The following is a 19188-nucleotide window of genomic DNA, read 5'->3' on the forward strand; positions in this document are numbered from 1 at the left end:
GTAAAGTTGTGATTTTCTTGAAAGAGGCAGTAGGTGCGGAAAAAAAAAAAAAGCTCGAGAAGCGCGAGGGGGTTCCTTGAGAAACATAACCAAATAATAAGTATTTGTAATGTTTATAGCGGGGAAAACGATGTAGCGGATGCGTTAGTTAGCAAAAACTGTTGTCTATAGCCAGTCTGATGAAAAGAAGTAGATAAGCTCATTTTTCGCGAAATCCTGATATTCACGAAGCCATTCGTGATGACGGTATATAGAATTCTGTTACGATGGTATCATGTACGGTTTCTACTCGCAGATAAGGAATGCAAGTTCGGAAGTGATGATAGTGGTTGTGGTAACTGTGCTGGTAATCGTGTAACGGAAGAATGAAATTCAAATGGGGTCAAGTAAATAAGGTGCACGCGACCGAACACTGGGATGAATCGAAGAACAGCAAGAATACAGTATCGGCAAATACTGATCATGGATATAAATGTTAACATCATGAGGTTGCTGCTTTGTAAATGTTCGTTCGGTCGGTAATAAAACTGTAAATGAGAGTTGATAATGAGAAGTCTAGAAATTCGCGTTGTTGGAACTTTCATATTCCGTGAAAAGGAGATTTGGGGAACTGGCTGTTCTCATCTTGAAATTGAATTTCTTAATAGAGATCGGGGTATGGTCATGTTGAGGAGGAGTTTAAGCTCAGAAATAATCGAGAGTATGTGGTAATTGTGATGGCAACCATGTAACAAAACATTGTACCTTAGGTTTTGTCAAAGAAGACAAGAAGTTGAGCATATCTTTGAATGTAGAAATAGAGAGCACGCAAATATTAATAAAGGTTATAAATGTTAATGTCGTCAGTTGTGTTAGTCGGAAAAAGAGCACTGCAAATTGCGAGTAGATGAATTAATATGCTAAGATTAGGACTTTAATGGTCTGTGTAATTATGGTAACTTAGAATTAATTGCTGTCTGCGTTGATTGCCTGTCGGTTATTAAGACTTCCCAGCAGAACTTGCTGAAGACGGGAACCAATTTAGAAACCAAAACTGTAATCGGTAAGCATTTTGGGCTCATTTAACTGGCACTCAGTTGCTATACTGTAAATAAATTTACATTTTCTTTTAATTTAATGCAATATTTCTTTTCCTACAGTTGACTTGCCCTCTGTTATTTTATTTTATTTTTCGAAATTGACCGTCGATAAGCGACACTGAAAAGTGGCGTCGTTAGTCTCATCCGTTGTGTTCACAGCTCGTAGCAAGTCTTACAAGTTTTGCTTCTTGGTTTCGTTTCTTCGATAGTGTCAGTAACTGGCTGTAAATTTTTGCTCCATCATCATCCGGTAGATTTTTGGAGGTTCTGGCAGCCCCATTTAATTGTCAGTCTATTTCTTAACTTTATTGAATAATCCATTCTCTCGCGCCAAATATTTTTTAGAATAGTAACGTCTCAATGTTTTTTTTATTTTGTAAGTTTCCTAAACTTTCTAGTTCTTGGGTCAACCAGACATTGTCTTGGTGTCGCGTTTCCATTACATATTTGTGTTGGCAATATATCAACCTGAATATCTGTAATATGTGCTCGTCTTACGCATTTTTCTCTTCCGTTTACTGAATATTCAGATGAGTGCATATACTTGCCATCCATGTCGGCTGTAATTGTTAATCTTTGGATTTCCCGTCTCCATTAGTCTGTCGACATTAGTTTCCTCTTAAGCACTGTTTACAGTAAGTGTCCCACACCATCTAGCTTTTTAGGCTAGTCTTTTTAAAGTACACATCCCCAAACGTTCACATCTCACACTGACCCCAAAGATAGCATGATATAGCAATTCTTTTTTGGTTCATTTCTGACCAAGCATCCTTTCTCATAAGAGGTAAAATTTCTGTATGATAAGTCCTAGAGACCATTCTCTTGCTGAGCAAGCGTCCACAGTCAATGAAGGGAGCGTACCAAAATGCTGAAAATAGAATCTTACGTGGAAAAGGGGTTATCCAGCTAGGTTGCTGTTAAATTGAGCTGGCCTTGTTCGAGCACGAGCTCTTTATTGGGTAAGTTTCAAAATCCTGTTAAGCCCCTTTGTACTCATCAACTGAAGAGAAAGTGTGATGGCTGAGTCGTGGAAGGGAAATGCAAACTTGAATAAACGTTTTCAGTCAGGCTCCAGAGAAGTTACTCACTTATCCCGAATACTGTAATTTGTTGTTTTCTTCAACAGGTGAAGGTCACTGACGGGGACGTTGGCAGGCCGCCTGACGTCGTGTTCTCGCTTTCGGGTCAAGGCATCGATGTGGGCGACCCGAAAAATTCGTATTTCGAAATTGATCCCTCGTCGGGGAACATCTATGTTAGAAAGGTCTGTAGATGAGGGGACTTAGTAATCTCATTGTTGCTGTAATTAACATACAAAAATTAGAAAAAGGCCTTGTTTTCACTAGTGTCTATCAGCTTGTGTATGTGTTAACAGGAAATCTGATGAGTGGTTGAAAAAATGCGATGAAAAGTTAGCCAATGTATTATTCCGTGGCTTTCTTGAAGTGATTAACTTTTGGCAGAAAATTGCTCGTATTTGACGAATTGTTGCTGTGGGAAACCACCTTAAGTCAGAGCCAATTTCTTCAAAGTTTAATCATCTTGAGGTCACATACTGAATATCTGACTAGTTCCATCATAGTCCTTCAGTCAGGTTTTTTTAAAACCCTCTTTGGATGTACATCCAGGTCAGTATTTTCAGTGGGAAAGATTATTAATAGATGGTTGCAGAAAGAATGCTCTCATCATTACTGGTAGTATTAATAGTAGCGTGTTACCGTTTTTATTGTTGTTTGATGAAGGAAATAAAACTTGACCATTAATAAAATGGCTCTTCACAAAAATAGATTGTTTCCCATCGTTTGAATATGACGATTTTAACGGTCCGACATTACTATTGCAGCAACGCCATGAATCTTGCGATAAAAATTTTGGTCCCAGAAAAAAAAGTTTCTAGTTTTACCACAGCTGTTGGGATGTACATCTCTTGAACTATTTTGTTTGCAAGAAATTTTATACAAAGAGATTAAAATTTTGATACCAGAAAACTCTGCAAGGGAAGGTTTAATCAAGTTTTCTTTTACAGTAAGTTGTTGCAACATCCCTGATTTCAATATTTGATTTTTCTTGACAATTTTGTAGACAAAACGTCAGTTTTAAATTGAAGCTTATCAATTTGTTGTCAATAACAGAGAGCCTTGTCCATTATAACTCCCTTTGATGTTGTTCATAAAGGAAGAAATTATTCATGATTTACTCACTGGAAAAAGCGAAGAGTAATTTTTTAAAATTCATTATCAGCTATCAGTCATCCAAAACTTTTTGAAGTCTTGCAAGTACATGTTATATATCAGTATAATTAAGAATTTATTTCATAACTTCTTAGGTGGATTAGGTATTTTCTGGAATGGTCAGTGAACTTGACAACGTAATGTTAAACTTTTATACTAGTATGCAAGAAGGAATTTTCGCAATTGAGAATTTAATTAGTCCAGAACATACTTTTGATAGTTTTGAAGTTTCGTGGGACGATTTTAGTATAAAATCGTTTAACTATAATGAAATAATGTACCCTTAATTATAACAATTCAACTGTGTTCTTTATTATTACGATTTGACATTGTATCTCTACTTTTTTTTATTTGCAGCCTGTCGACAGAGATTATCCCAATGGAAGACCAAACTGGTGTCTAACAGTGTTTGCGCAAGATGAAGGTGGGACAGGACTGGTGGGATACAGTGAAGTTGTCGTTAAACTTAAAGACATCAATGACAAAGCTCCATTATTTCCAGAGGTAACCTGTGTATGAAATCCCCATGAGTTGCTGGAAGGTTGAAGTCAGCAGCCACATCCTGACTCTGTGTTACTGTTGTAAATCTCAGAAAAAAAAAAAGATATATTGAATCTAGGAGTTGAGAGAGAGAGAGAGAGATAATTAAATGTTTAATATTTGGTGAACTTAACAAAACTGTAAGGGTACCGTGTGCAGGAAGGACGAAGCAAAGATAGGGGTTTTATCGTCAAGTAGGTTGTAGGAGTGTATGCAAATATCATAGTACCAGGCTTTGTGACTGTAACTGAGAGTACAGAAATAGGAGTTGATGACAGGATATTTCTGATATAATGAGCACAGTCAGAATAAAGGAGGATGATTCTGGAGAAGGTCAGGTCTTTGTCTAGACAGTTTTTGGGACTTAATTGTTGAAAAGGAATTAGTGAATGGAATTCGGCAAATAGTTTTCCAGATTTTTGTTAGCAAGTAAATTGAAGAGATATTTTATGTATGTTGGTGAAAAAAAGAAAATCATAGAAGTGCGTTAATCCCATATCTATGTATCCTTGAACTAACAGCTAGTGGTAGTGTTTCAGCCTCAGCTGATAGTCTGTAGTAAAATGACGGTATCTTATATATGAGCAAGTTCTCAAAGTGGCTAATGTTGAAGTTTTTATAATTCAAGTTTTCATCCATTGGATCTAGATCTGACTGGAGCTAAAACTAAATTAGAAGGAAATTTTAACTGAAAAGAGGAATGGTTTAGAATTTATCAATAAAATAATCTATAAAATGAGAAACAATAAAAAATGTTCTAAGATTTAAGGTAGAGAGATGGCAAAAACTGATAAGCATCAAGTGTGTAAGGTCAGAGTCCTTGGTGTTCCAGGGAGTGCTTATTGGTAAGGACCCGTAAGGGAGAGGAATATGAAAGTGCAATTGCAAGGTAGAGATAATATGTTAGGTGAGAATGTGAACAAAATAGTTTTTGGAGAAAAAACTGGTATTGTAAAAACCAAAATGATGGAGAAAGAGAGAAAATGACTGTAGTCTTGTGTAGTCTGGGTACATATTTTGGAAGAGTTTTGTATTAATGATAGAAATAAAAATTATTTCAGATAAGAGTTGAAAAGGGTAGTACATGAAAGTTGTTGAAGTAATTGTTACTTGTACATTGTAAAAAGATTGTAAAAAATTTGAAGAGGGAAAGATAACAAGACACAATCTGCTAAAACTTGGACAGTTTTGTGACTCAAAGTTCCACTTTTTTCACATCTGGTGAGCTGGAATTATGTTTATTTTTCAAAGGTATCCCAATGCATACACTGTGAACAGTGATATTGAAGTTAACTCTGCAATAAGTGAAATTTATTTTTTCAGGTGCTGTACTATGGAAATGTGACAGAAAATAGTACTAGTGGATTACAGGTCATCACTATGAAGGCAGATGACTATGATGACCCAAGTGAGGGAGCCAATGCTCAGGTGACCTATTCCATTGAGAATGGTGTCATTGATGAAGTCACTGGAAAACCTGTATTCATAGTTGAGCCAAACACTGGAATAGTGAGAACAGCTGTGTGTTGCCTTGACAGAGAAAAAACTCAGGATTATGTCATTCAGATAGTTGCAACGGATGGAGGCGGACTGAAAGGTAAGGGGAATGTAAGGTAGTACTTGATGCTTACTCTTAACTTGTTAAGAACAAAAAACAAAAAAGAAAGGTCAAGTTTTTTCTGTGACATTGCATGACACAGAAGTTTGTGAAAATTCATATATGCAACGCATTCTTGTCTTTCCATACACCCCCCTAAAAGGTTCCTTTTATTCTTTGAACAGGGACAGGCACTGTCAGTGTTTCAGTACTAGATGTCAATGATAAACCTCCCCAGTTCACCAAGAAAGAGTGGGTGACAGAAGTGGATGAAACAGGTGGTCATCATTTACCCAGTGAATCCATTTTGACAGTTTCAGTTCAAGATGAGGATCTACAGAATAATTTCATTTATAATGTTGTTGAGTCATCTGGATTTGGAGCAGAAAAGTTTGCAATGGTTTCCAATAAGAATGGTACTGGTTCATTGGTAATCATACAGCCTTTGGACTTCGAGGATCCAAAGCAAAGGGGTGGTTTCAGGTTTCAGATTCAAGTTAATGATATGGGTGAAGAGAAAGTTACAGACGCTTATCATTCTGCAAGGACTTGGGTGAAAGTAAAGCTCAAAGATATAAATGATAATGAACCACAGTTCCTGGAAACTCCTCCTGAAGTGCAGGTATTTGAAAATACACCACTTGGTACAAGTTTAGCTGTTATTACAGCAAGTGACCCTGATATGGGTGGTAAAAGTCAGGTTTCTTACAGCATTGATAGGACATCTGACAAACATAGGCACTTTTACATAGACAACACTGGAACAGTGAAACTACAGCAAACCTTGGACAGGGAGAAAAGTCAGGTTCACCAGATTAAAATTTTGGTAACTGATGATGGCACTCCTGCAAAGACTGCCACAACAATGCTTACCATTAAAGTAAAAGATGTCAATGATAATGCTCCAAGATTTTTAGAGGATTATCGTCCAGTTGTACCTGAAAATCAGCCTCCTAGAAAAGTGGCAGTTCTTCGAGCATCAGATGATGATGATCCTGCGGTAAAGAATGGCCCACCCTTTCATTTTAGACTAGATCCACATGCACCGAAGCATGTTAAAAATTCCTTCAAGGTGGATAATGTTCATAGAGGACCAGCAGCTGAAGGAATGGCAGCTGTTTTTTCTCTTCGAGAGTTTGATCGAGAAGAACAAAAAGAGTATCTTCTTCCTATAATAATAAAAGACTCTGGGATCCCTGCAATGGTGGGCACCTCAACCTTAACAGTTATCATAGGAGACGAAAATGATAACACAATGCAACCTGGAGTAAAAAATATACTATTCTATAGTTACATGGGACGAACTCATGGTACTCAAGTAGGTCGTGTATATGTTCAGGACCTTGATGACTGGGATCTGCATGACAAACTCTTTACTTGGGCAAATTCCCCCCATACAAACTTTAAGCTAGATGAGGATACTGGTATGATAACTATGAAATATGTTCTTAGTGAAACTTCATATTTTTTGGAATTTTATGTTCGTGATCGCAAACACTCACAATCCAAGGTCAAAGCTAGTGTTAAACTGACTGTAAGGCATATTCCCGAGAAGGCAGTTAGGAATGCTGGCTCCCTTCGTATTGGGAACGTAACAGATAAAGAATTTATTAGTCAGTGGGATGACAGGTATAATAAGTCTGTCCAGAGTAAGTCACATCAGTTTCGCAAGAAAATAGCAAAACTGTTTGCACTGAAAACATTCAATGTAGATGTATTTAGTGTACAGTTAAAGCAAGAGAGACCACCAGTGACAGATGTGTTCTTTTCAGTTTATGACAGTCAATATTATCAGCCAATTGAAGTGAATGGAGTTGTAATGAGGCATAAAAAAGAAATTGAAGAAGAGGTAGGGATTGAAATACTCATGGTGGGTATCAATGAATGTCTCTATGAAAATGTCCATTGTGATGGATCATGTACAAATAGAGTGAAAATTCTTAAGTCTCAGTATTTAGTAGATGCCAATAGAACTTCCTTTGTTGGTGTACATACACGTGTTGTACCTGATTGTGTTTGTGGTGCTAGAGATTTTTATACAGAAAACTCATGCCGTCCAAATCCTTGTCTTAACGGTGGTCAGTGTATTGAAGATATTTACAATATTCATTGTAAATGCCCCAGTGGTTATGATGGACCAAGATGTCAAATTTTAACTCGAACATTTCTGGGAAATGGATTTGCTTGGTTCCCTCCATTAGAAGTATGTGACAGGTCTCATTTAAGTGTAGAGTTTCTTTCAAAAGAGCCTGATGGGCTAATATTTTATAATGGACCAATTGCATCACCGAGTAATAGTGATTTAGAGGTGACAGATTTCATAGCGCTAGAACTTGAAAAAGGACATTTAAGGTTTCTTTTAGATTATGGATCAGGAACGCTGCAGTTGAAACTCGACAACACAGCAAATTTTAGTGATGGTAATTGGCACAGAGCTGATATTTTTTGGAATAAAGAGGTAAGTCTGTTTGGTCTGCCTTATTGGATATCTTAATAATAATTACTCAGAGTTTGTAAATTCAAGAATATATTATACATGAAACCGTACAGTAGTGTAAAAAGATGTCATTTTGAGAAACTTTGATTAGATATTTTTAAATTTTCCACAGTAGTTGTAAGTATTAGACAGAAGGTTGAACTATTTGCTTTTATGCAGGTCTAGTGAACATTAAAACTCTCATTTTTTATTTGTCATTAATATGCATAGACATTCTTGTGAACAGACTAAAGGGTAATGGACTGAACTAACAAGCTTCATCAAAAGAACTGTGGGAAAAGGGAAGGAAAAGAAAATAGTGAAATAAACAGTAGAGTTACAAATAATTGAATTGAAGATAAGAATAGCCAATAACTAATTCAAATAAATTACTTCATTTAGATGATATTGACAGATCTGTAGCCTCACTGAAACATAACCAACACATAGCACAATATCAGGAACACTGCATTCTTGTATACAAGAAATTGTTAGTCCATTCAGATATTCCTGGAAGATCTTATTTTTCCTTACAAGCACTTAGGAAGTAATTCAAATCCTTTTTGAAGCACATTTCAGTCTTCTGTAGTTATCAAAATATTTAAGAAAAATTATTAGTGCGGCCTCAACAAGTGCTTGATGTGGATTTGATTGCTGGCAGAACATAGAATGAGATTTAGCATTACAGTATATGAGTTCTGATGGCGGATCATTTGGATCCTTTATTAATCGACTGGTACTTTAGCAAAACGATTTAGTGTACCAGCTGCATGATTAGTACAGTACCTTACAGGATTACCCATCTGGGTGGTAATAATACAGCATAATGAAATTATGTGATTCCCTGTGAAATAAAAGTAGCATGTTCTAGAGATAATGCTGGATAATGCTTTCTAAACAACAAAATACTTTGTATGGCTGAGAGATGGATATGCTTGGTTTTCATTGCTTCATCATCATATATATGGACATGTTTTCATAACATTTTACACAGTCTTAGAGAATACTAAGTTTGTAACTTATTTGCCATTATATTTAAACCATACCAACAGTTACTGTATAAATACTTTAGTTGTGCAGTAGTATGCAGTAGCTCTCAAGTCGTCCCACATCAGTGCTAAAAATCAGTCAATCAGTCACATTCTTACTTCAAAGAATATAAATCAGGTGTGAATATGTAGACTTTCAAATTATTTTTGTGGGGAGAACTTTATTTATAATAAACATTAACATAAATTACTCATATCCTGGTGCACTGTATCTCCACAGAAGTATGCTTAAGTAATTCAAATGATTGTATCTTTTACTCAGCCATAACTTCAAAATATAAATTACATGAGAAATTTCTTAAGCTGTAACCTCTATCACAAAGTACTCTGTTTTATAAAAGTACGTTCACTGTCAATTTGCAGACCACATAAGCTTCATATAACAAGCAAAGATACTGGGCAAAGAAAATCTATGTAGTGTACTGTGTACATACATCTTTTATTTTACTTGCAGAATGTGAGGCTTGATGTGGATCGCTGTGAAGGTGCCCCAAAATATAAGAGGGAACCTGATGGAGAGGAATTAGTTGACCTCTCAGAGTGTCAGGTCTTTGGTACCGTCCCTCCATTCAGTGAGCAACTGAATGTCAATAGCCCCCTTCAGGTGGGGGGTTTAGCGCATCCTCCACTTCCATCTGGATCTTACAGTTGGCATTATCAACCACATGGACACCATTTTAAAGGATGTATAAGGAACTTAATGGTTAATAGTCACTTTTATGACTTTGCCAACCCTGCTCTCCAGGGCAATACAGAAGTGGGATGCCCTTATTTCAGTAAAATGTGCTCTACAAACACTACTAAGGCTGGTTGTGGACCTAATGGTATCTGTTCTGGTTCATTAACTCATCCTGTTTGTTTGTGTAATTCTGGGTGGACAGGAGCAGATTGTGATGAACCAACAGTGCCTGCTTATTTCAAAAACCAGTCTTATGTTAAGTATTCTCTTTCATTTGTGCCTAGTTCATTCCGTACTGACATTCACTTAAGATTTCGAACTTGGGAAGAAACTGGCGAGCTGTTAAGGATATCAGATCAAAATACTAAGACATATGGTATCCTAGAAGTGAAAAATAGACACATATACTTCCGTTATAACTTGAATACCCCAGTTCCAGAAGAAAAATATCTTTGGCTTTCTTCTATAGTTGTTAGTGATGGAATGTGGCATCTGGTGAGAGTTCAGCGATATGGGGCAACAATCACTCTTGCTTTAGATGGTGGAGAAGGACGAAAGTACAATGAAACCTCTGGGGTCTCAGATTATATGTTAATGAGCATTGATGCACAAGAGGGAGTTTTTATTGGTGGATCAGTGTATCACTCAAGTGCAGATGTCTTTTCAGTGCAGAATGATTATAAACATGGTAAGTGAAGTTTCTTTATACTTTTTCTTATCTTTACCTACAAAAAAGAAAATGAAGGTGTATACAGTATACTGCAGCTGTTTTGTAAAGAAAGATGTGTTTTTAATGCTTACAATAATAAAATTAATCAGAATACTGTACTTCTTTTTCTAGGCTGCTTAGATGATGTCCGCCTTAATGGAAACTCACTACCCCTCCCTCCTACCCTCAGTAGTACGCAGTGGGCTGATGCTACAGCCTTCCATAATTTGGCTTCACAGTGTGTTTCCCCTGACCAGTGCCTTAATGTGAGCTGTATAGCACCCTTTATATGTAAAGATTTATGGATGAAACATGAATGCCGGTAAGTTAATATACTGTACTGTACATTTGCTGTATAAGCTAGCAAATTAAAATGAGACTAGAGTTTGTTACAGGTAGCTTATCTAATTTCATTTAGTTTGGAGAGGTGCCTTCCTAGAGTTGTGAAAAGTAATTTAGTTTGATACCTTTCTTGTTTTAAGTCTTGCTGTCTTTCCTTCATAGATGTCCTGAAGGCAGTCTCTTATCAAAAGACCTCCATAGCTGTTTAGATGAAGATGAATGCTTATCTGGGCCTTGTGAAAATGGTGGCATCTGCAATAACCTTCAACCATCATATGTGTGCCATTGCCCTCATGGTTTTAGTGGTGCCAATTGTGAAATGGTTGAAAAGGTCAGCAAATTTCAACCAAGTTTACCTGCTCTAGCTGCCATCATAGCCTGTCTTCTCATACTTGGTAAGAATTTTAGGTAAGAGGCTCTTATGTTTAAAAGCATGATACAGATACTTTGGTTTTGGAAGTTTAACCTTGATCAGCTTAGAAAATTATACTCAACTTGAAGAGGTATACAGGTTGGTTCTTATCCACTAATGATCAGTTTTAGTAAATTTGTAAATGTTAGGTAAGTATGACGTAGCAAAGATTATTTGCAGTCATTTGAGGTACTAAACAAAATATAATTCTTGATCTTTAATTGCATGCACTGAGGTTTTTTATACATAGTACATCCAGGAAACATATGCCTGGAGCCTTTATTTATTACCTTGCTTTCTTCTGTGATTTCATCCTTTGTTTTAGTAAATAAAGAACCTTTATTGTACCTTCTTGCTAGCACATAGTCATAGTAGACATTGACAGAATATGTTCGTGCAAATACCAACCAAAATTTTACATTCAATCTCTGCTTTAATAAGTACTATGAAAAGATGACTGGTTAGCACTGATTAGCATCTGGATCACTATTTAGATCCTTATGATAGGGTTGTAAACTTGTGAACAAGTCCTTATGATACATTTGAGGACTGGTCTACAAAACAGGTGGAATATACATCCAAGGGCTATCAGTATGGAAGTTAAAGAAGTGACAATATGCAATATCAGTGAAAGACAAAAATTACCAGTCACAAAGGAAATTAGTCAGGACCCCACCAGTGGATGACATTTGAGGTCAGATCCCTGCACAAGTAAAGACAAGAAACAAAAATTTTAAGTAAGCAGTGCCAGTAGCACACAGTAATTATAGCGAACTTATCAAGAAAAGATAAAGATAAAAAGGTAATAACCTTATCTAATCCCTCTATTCCCTTCACCACGGGATGGATGGAAGTGAGCAAGGTTTGGGGAGAAAGGATGGTTTGATTGGTTTGGGTGGACTCGATACCAAGTATGTTTTGACATGCAGTATTAACAAATGATAGATTTTAATCTAGTATGACATGCCATTGTTCTGTAAAAGGTAATTATTGGTTTAAAAGGGTAAGGTTTGTGTCTTTCAAGTGAATATTTGCTTAATACTTGGAAAATCTGTGTTATTTAACTTGACGGTTGAAAATGTTTGCACATGCAGTCATGCCCTGCCATACTCATCCTGAAATACTTAGTTAAAACATTTGTTTAGGTTCACTGCTACTTTGATTACAAGTTAACCAGTCAGTGCATTGAACTATAAAACTTACTGACCTAGAGCAGTACTGCAGTTAATATTTAATCAATAAAATTCACCCTCTCTCTGCTCTGTTTAAAAGTGAAAAGATTTATTGCACTTACATGAATAATGATATGCACTGATAATTAGGGTTACATCGCTTGCTCAATCTGTGTGATGTACTTGATGTACTACTTGGTTTTATTAGTACATGCAGGTTGTGAAGGAGAGTATTTCCCGTATATCTAATGTACCCCTGTACATGAAATTAAGGCACAGCGTATATACTATGATAACTGGTAAACCTCGATTGTATTTCAATGACTACTTTTCAGTTTTGTGATACTACTGTATAATCTTTAGAAAATTACTAATTCTTTTGAAATGTTGATAATCTAGTATATAGAACTTCAATTCATAATATTCCAGTCATATTGGGGATTGTCTTCATTTGTCATCGACGTAGACAAAGGCATCATTTCTCCAAGGACACTAATGCTATCCCAGGGGTGCAAGAGATAAATGTAAAATACGAGGATGATGAAGGTGGTGGAGGCAGGGAGGGAGGAGTGACCATTCTTGACTTAACAGCTTTGAATGTTCCTGCCACATCCACATTGTCTAATGGAGGCAGCATGATACCTAAAGACAAAAGTAAGTTTTAACATTTTCTCCATATTCTTGTAAAGATTGCATTTACAGAGTCAGTTTTTTACATAAATCATACTAAATATGAAACGTAGGGACTTTATTTCTTTACTCATAATACTTCTGTCCATATTATGTAAAGCTTTATTTAATTTATCGACAAAAGGTTTCATGTAAGCTGACTTTTTGTCAAAGAACATTACCATTGAACCACTTAGGTGATAAGATGTGACCTCATTTCCTTTTCTGTTGTCATTACAGTACTGTATGGCACTGACACACATACCTGACTTATTTGATACCCAATAGCAATATTATAATTTATATTTTGTTTTTAGTGAACTTCAGAATGCATGGGATTCAAACTTTTGTTATGATCATCAGCCCCTCTCCATTCTGGGGTGTTATCACCAGCAGTGCACCTTACACAGTGCACCATAGACAGCGTTTAGGGTTCCATTAAAGTGTTTCCTTGTCCTCCAACTGCATTGTTTTCTGTTCCCTGTGGTCTCTTCCCACCTAGCTGCTCAACTTCATGAACTGTGTCTTTCTCCCAGTTTCCACCCTCATTTAAGAACAAATCCTTCAGGTCAGCCCTATGAGTCTTGAAATGTAACGTGGTGTCCTGGTTAAACTACTTTATATGACCATAACTTGGCCCCTCTCAAAACTGGTTGCTTAACAACATTGCTGACCAGGTTATATGATGTTTTCAAAGATATGCTAAAAAATTGCATATGGGTTCCTTAGGGTGGTCTCATGCTGTCTTGAATTTTTTTGTTTGAGAGTGCTGGGATTCACAAATAAAACCAAAGATTTGATGCATGAATTGTGGCTGCCAATTTAGAATTTTGATTGGTTTTATGTGGCCCCTTGTAATTCACCACATGGAATTCTACAGCTCTTGTTTTAAGGTATAAATTCATAAGTATTTTATGGCTTTCCTGCATAAATTAGTACAGCATTTGAATGTAGACCATACATTACAACATTATCAGTAATACATTAAAAGAAACTGCATTAATAACGGCCAACAGCAGCTGCTAAAGTCTTAGATGCAAGTTCAGTAAGGAAAATATGTGAGAACCATGAACATCGCTGCACTTGCAAGTAGTTGGATTTTACTCTGTACAGTACTTATGTTTCTACCCAGATATATGATCATTACAAATATAAATAAGAATGTGATGCTGTACATTAGGTGCTACTGAAGAAATTGAACAGCATCTTGTTTTAACAGTTCTTCCACCTTATTGGGGTGAGAGTTGATTGTGAGCACAGTCATACAGTACTAGAAGGAGAGGTAAAACAACAATGGAAGCAGAGTTTAAGTAAAAGGAGGTACAGGGAAGGCAAACCAAGTAATTAGGGCAGAGTTGGCATACCTGCCTTAGTATTTTTAACCCTTAAGGGGATTAGGTTTCATACATCATAGCACTTGGGGGTGGAATGGGGTCATCATCCAACAGGACCCCTACAACATTTTTCTTCATTCTTAATTTCAAAACTAATGGACTTCCATATACAGTATTTTAAATGGCAGAGCTCCCCAAACCAATATCAAGCGAGGATTTAAGAGAGTTACCAAGTAGTGATATGAGAAGTTCGCAGTTTCGAAAATGTTTACCGTATTATTATGTCATTAAATTTTCTATAAATAAATGCATAGAATTCCTATTATGACTGTCGAACTTTTTCACTCCAATATCGTACATGTCCGTATGTCTGGACATATTTGATAAGTAAAATTTAATAATCAGATGGATGCATCTGGATGTGTTGGCTTCAATTTAGTCTAGGTGAGAAATTTGCATACTGTAGGCTACATGATAAATAATGGGCCTACATAATTATCAAATGGAACGATAAAGGAATAAACATTCTGATGTAAGAGTAGCTCAAACAAATTATGAAAAAGACAGAATTTTATATTCGTTACATCGCCAATAGATTTTATGGTAAGAGATAAAAAGATGTACTACTGCCAAACTGAGTCAAAAACAGATGCAACATAATAAGACATATTCTTCATTTTCTCTTCACATATTACACACATCTAAAATTTGAAAGCACCAGCGTATTCAGGGTGAATTTATTGTATGAAAACACAAGTTTTATTTTATCTTGATCGCATGAATGATGCAAAATCCAATGATAGTAAAAACAGGTATAAAGAATTAAATGCTTCTCTCTTCATTTTTACTCGTTGTAATTCCTTTGTGTTTTATCTTATTGATTTCAGGAAATCATGATTTAGTTATACATTAATAAGGAATCCTATGATATGACCAAAACTTTCCTATCTTGTGCAAAATGTGAGACAAATGAAGAAATATAAACATTGCTAGTTTTCTGAGCTACAGACGTTAAAATGAGACAGTGAGCGAGCCGCCTACCTCCTGGTACCAGCCAATCAGAGGCCGCCAAACAAACGTCTTATAGGCCCAAGAATCTACCTTAAGTGAACCAGCTACAGCACAACCAGTATAGACAATACCTTGTCTAGTGTTACTTTACAAAATATCTTGCGTCCCACATTTTTACATAACAGATAACAAGTGCCAGTGCACTTTAAAGTGATGTTGTAAGACAGATGCCAAAAGTTTCTTTTGCAGACTTTTGACTCCAGAAGATAGAAAATAGCCAAGTAGATAAAGTACACTTTACATGTATCATATAAAACCTGTAATATACTCGTCACAGAGTACGACCCTATTAATATGCATGACTGAAGTGTACTGACAGAAACATTAAAATCAAGCAAATCTGAATAAAACAAAGAGGATAAGAACGAGAAAGATAATTTTTGCTGAATTGGTAAAAATATTAAAAGCAACATTTCAAGGTAGTTAAAATGAGCAAACCCCCCAAAATTAGAATGACCAAAGATGCCAGGCCATCAAAACAGTGGCGAAAAAAAATGACGACTTCACCAGGAGGTTATTGGCACTTAACTTAAAAAAGTTTAGAAATTTGAGGCTAGCCTAAGCAGTCACTGCATTCCTATCCAAGCTCTCAGGGGAATGTGAGGTAGGGAAGAGGATGGGTAAGAGCCGTGGGATTTCAAGTGAAGCCTTGTAAAGTAGCTGAAGTCCCTCGGGCAAAGGAATGTACAGTCATATCCTCAGTAGTGATGTAAAGGGTAAATAAAAGGGCAGCAGCAGAAAAACATGGGAGATAAATTTAAAAAAACTCCAGTAAATAAAATACCAAGGACCTTAATGCCAAAAGAAAATACTGGACAGGTTCTTTTAGGCCTAGGGCTAAATAAGATCCTAAATCAAAATAAAAGTCTACCCTAAAGGGCAGAGCTACATAACCATAAAAGGAAATGGTCAATGGAGCAGACCCAAACCTCACAGTAAAACATATTACGGTGTATGTGTAGGTCATGGTGTGGATGACATTCCATAACAGGATCATTCAAGAGGCTGCAGAGCCAAATGTAAATTTGGCTACATATCTAAAGGAAACTGATGAATGGTAATGCAGATGATGAATAAGAGCACTGCAAAGAACTTTTATATAACCTGCAATGTGCTGTGCAAGATGCACTGTGTAAGGGTACCACACAGTGATGACTAAGTATGAATAACATTTTAATATATTGCTCATAGTTATTAAAGTAATTTAGTGAAACTACTTGAGTCACATTTCACGAATCACATTGGGCTCACCCAAATGACTTTATTGTGGTAAAATTTGAAGTTGGAAAACTAGGAGAGAAGAGGCTAAAGGGAATGATTGAACAGATGGAGGCAGAAAGCAATGCAGCTGAGGCCAAAGGTTTGCTGTGAAGAACCTTTAGAGTTGTCTAAAATGTACCACTTAATACTCACTGTAAATGGTACCTGTTAGGGGGATCATTCATTGATATTGTACTACTTTCAGTCATGGGGTGGCTGTAATCAACAAAGGGTAGAGTGAAATTTACTTTGTAACCAATAATTTGAAAAACCTAACACAAGCAAATTAGGATGTACAGTGGTACCATTTTGTCCTCTGTAGAAACTGAAAATAGACAGGTAAAAACAAACCTGGATATTGTAACTTAAGTTAATGGCCAACAGATTTATAAGATCATTTGTAGGGGGAGTAGTATTCATCATGAGGATCTTAGGGCTGATAGCTTTGGCTACTCTTTTGGATTTCTGACATGGTTTAGTTTTAGATTGTTATTGCAAACACACTAGTCATTCTTGTGTGAACTTCTGTAGTGATTAGAAATACTGCCGTTTGCTCCAGGGCTTCCAGCATTTCTGCCTTGTTTAGTAGTGTACCATTTCATTTTCAGTGTTCCACATTTCATTTCATTTAGTGTGATGTACTGATAATGTTTAGTGAATTAATTCAGAGGGGTACCTTTTGCCCAGTAACTGATTTGTTGCCCTGTAGTTACTCTCAGTAGCCTACTGATCTTCTGTTTTGTTTTATTGCAGTTTTTCCATATGTAACTTTTGTCATCATATTTTCATGTTTTTATTTTAATTTTTTATTGGTTTACATGATTCCTACTAGGGTTTTCTTGAAATATTTTTAGGGGGATGACTGTTAACATTTGCTTTCTCATCCTTTTAGCCATCCTGTGTAATGATGATGAAGCTTTGGGTTCCACAACATTTGAGCTTCCCTTAACCAAATTTTTTTTCTGCATGCATAGGGATGTCATGCTGTGGATGACAGGTAGCGTTCTGGTTATGGTTACAATAAGTCCATGAGCAAGGGTGACCACTTGCCTGATCTAGATGAGAAGATTTGGGAGTTTTACAGGATCTAAGGATGTTCCTCTTAGGCACACCTTCCTCTGTTGCCAATGGAGGAAATTGTAAAGGAAGCACCAGCCTCCTTCAGACCTTGCTTTGTCATCCAGTCAGCCTCAGAAATGGATTCGTGCAAGTGGATTAGCAAGGGGAGCCTTGTGCTTTTTAACTGGCAAGAGTGTGTCCTTAGTCCTACCAGTTCCATTCTGTCATCCAGTCAGCCTCAGAAATGGATTCGTGCAAGTGGATTAGCAAGGGAGCCTTGTGCTTTTTAACTGGCAAGAGTGTGTCCTTAGTCCTACCAGTTCCATTCTGTCATCCAGTCAGCCTCAGAAATGGATTCGTGCAAGTGGATTAGCAAGGGGAGCCTTGTGCTTTTTAACTGGCAAGAGTGTGTCCTTAGTCCTACCAGTTCCATTCTGTCATCCAGTCAGCCTCAGAAATGGATTCGTGCAAGTGGATTAGCAAGGGGAGCCTTGTGCTTTTTAACTGGCAAGAGTGTGTCCTTAGTCCTACCAGTTCCATTCTGTCTTTAGGTTCTCATTTTGCGAAGGATGCAGCCAGAGTTCATCATCTTGTTCTTTCTCTTGGTCACACATTGCTAATCATTCACTGTGCTGTATGTATGGTCTGCTTGTCAGTATCTTGACCAAGAAACAGCACATGAACCTGTATGACCTCTCCAAGTTGCTGTCTTCAGTAGATTTGCTTGTCCCAGACCCAACGGTTCTCATACTCTTCCTGGAGGAATTGGTTAAGGAACTGAGAGACAAAGTAAGATCTACCACAACAAGAACTGCTATCATTAACTTCAGGGCCATTGCCTCCTCATTGTCATTATCTGCCCAGGCTGCTTCATAACTAAGGTCACTTCACCAGTGTTGTTCTTCTACTCAGCAACAGAGATCTCACCATTTTTCTCATCCTTCTCATTGCTGTTCTTCGTAGCATTATTGTTCTTGATTTCCTTTCCATTCAGGTAGCAGAAGTAGTCTATATAAACCTCCTGCCAGGGGTGGCCATAGGTGGAGTCTCCTTGTCCCTTTACCCTTCTCCAGGTTTAGGGGTGCCTCCAGGATGCTTGGAAGCCCTGAGAGTCCATTGGCTTCCCTCAACTGTTTCTTGATGTGGGTTCTCTTCAACTCTCATGACAAATTGCCTGTGGCCCCTACCCTTCAAACACCACTAAAAAAAGTTCTAGAAAGTGAAGTAATCATGCTGGAGAAGGGTGCCATCAGGATTATGCCAGTTGTTGGTTCTTCAGTCAGTTATTCCTCATTGCAAAGTCATGGGGGGTGGTTAAAGGTTGATCGATTCACACAGCTCATCAGATTTCTTTACCCGACCCTCTTCTGTATTAAGACATTACAGTATTGAGATAGAGTGAAATTTACTTTGAAACCAATATCTTGAAGACAAATTAACACAAGGCAAAATGGGATGTGGTAACTGTGAAAATACTTAGCAAAAATTAAAAATAGACAATAAAAGTTG

The 19188-nt window shown here is 36.9% G+C and overlaps 1 protein-coding gene across 4 annotated transcripts in view; it reads left to right on the forward strand.

The window, feature by feature from the left end:
- The window catches only part of LOC136847691 (neural-cadherin-like), a 349841-nt gene that overhangs the window by 321874 nt on the left and 8779 nt on the right, over positions 1 to 19188 (forward strand). For 3 of the 4 annotated variants that reach the window (XM_067119506.1, XM_067119508.1, XM_067119507.1), the window contains 8 exons: positions 2206 to 2343; positions 3668 to 3814; positions 5174 to 5447; positions 5633 to 7905; positions 9427 to 10339; positions 10493 to 10682; positions 10865 to 11097; positions 12716 to 12940. In XM_067119506.1, coding sequence (XP_066975607.1) covers positions 2206 to 2343; positions 3668 to 3814; positions 5174 to 5447; positions 5633 to 7905; positions 9427 to 10339; positions 10493 to 10682; positions 10865 to 11097; positions 12716 to 12940 — 4393 coding nt within the window. Of the gene's footprint in view, positions 1 to 2205; positions 2344 to 3667; positions 3815 to 5173; positions 5448 to 5632; positions 7906 to 9426; positions 10340 to 10492; positions 10683 to 10864; positions 11111 to 12715; positions 12941 to 19188 lie in introns of all 4 variants that reach the window. The other variant, XR_010855804.1, reaches the window with a different exon arrangement.

Source organism: Macrobrachium rosenbergii, chromosome 17, assembly GCF_040412425.1.
Source record: "Macrobrachium rosenbergii isolate ZJJX-2024 chromosome 17, ASM4041242v1, whole genome shotgun sequence".
Lineage (NCBI taxonomy): Eukaryota > Metazoa > Arthropoda > Malacostraca > Decapoda > Palaemonidae > Macrobrachium > Macrobrachium rosenbergii.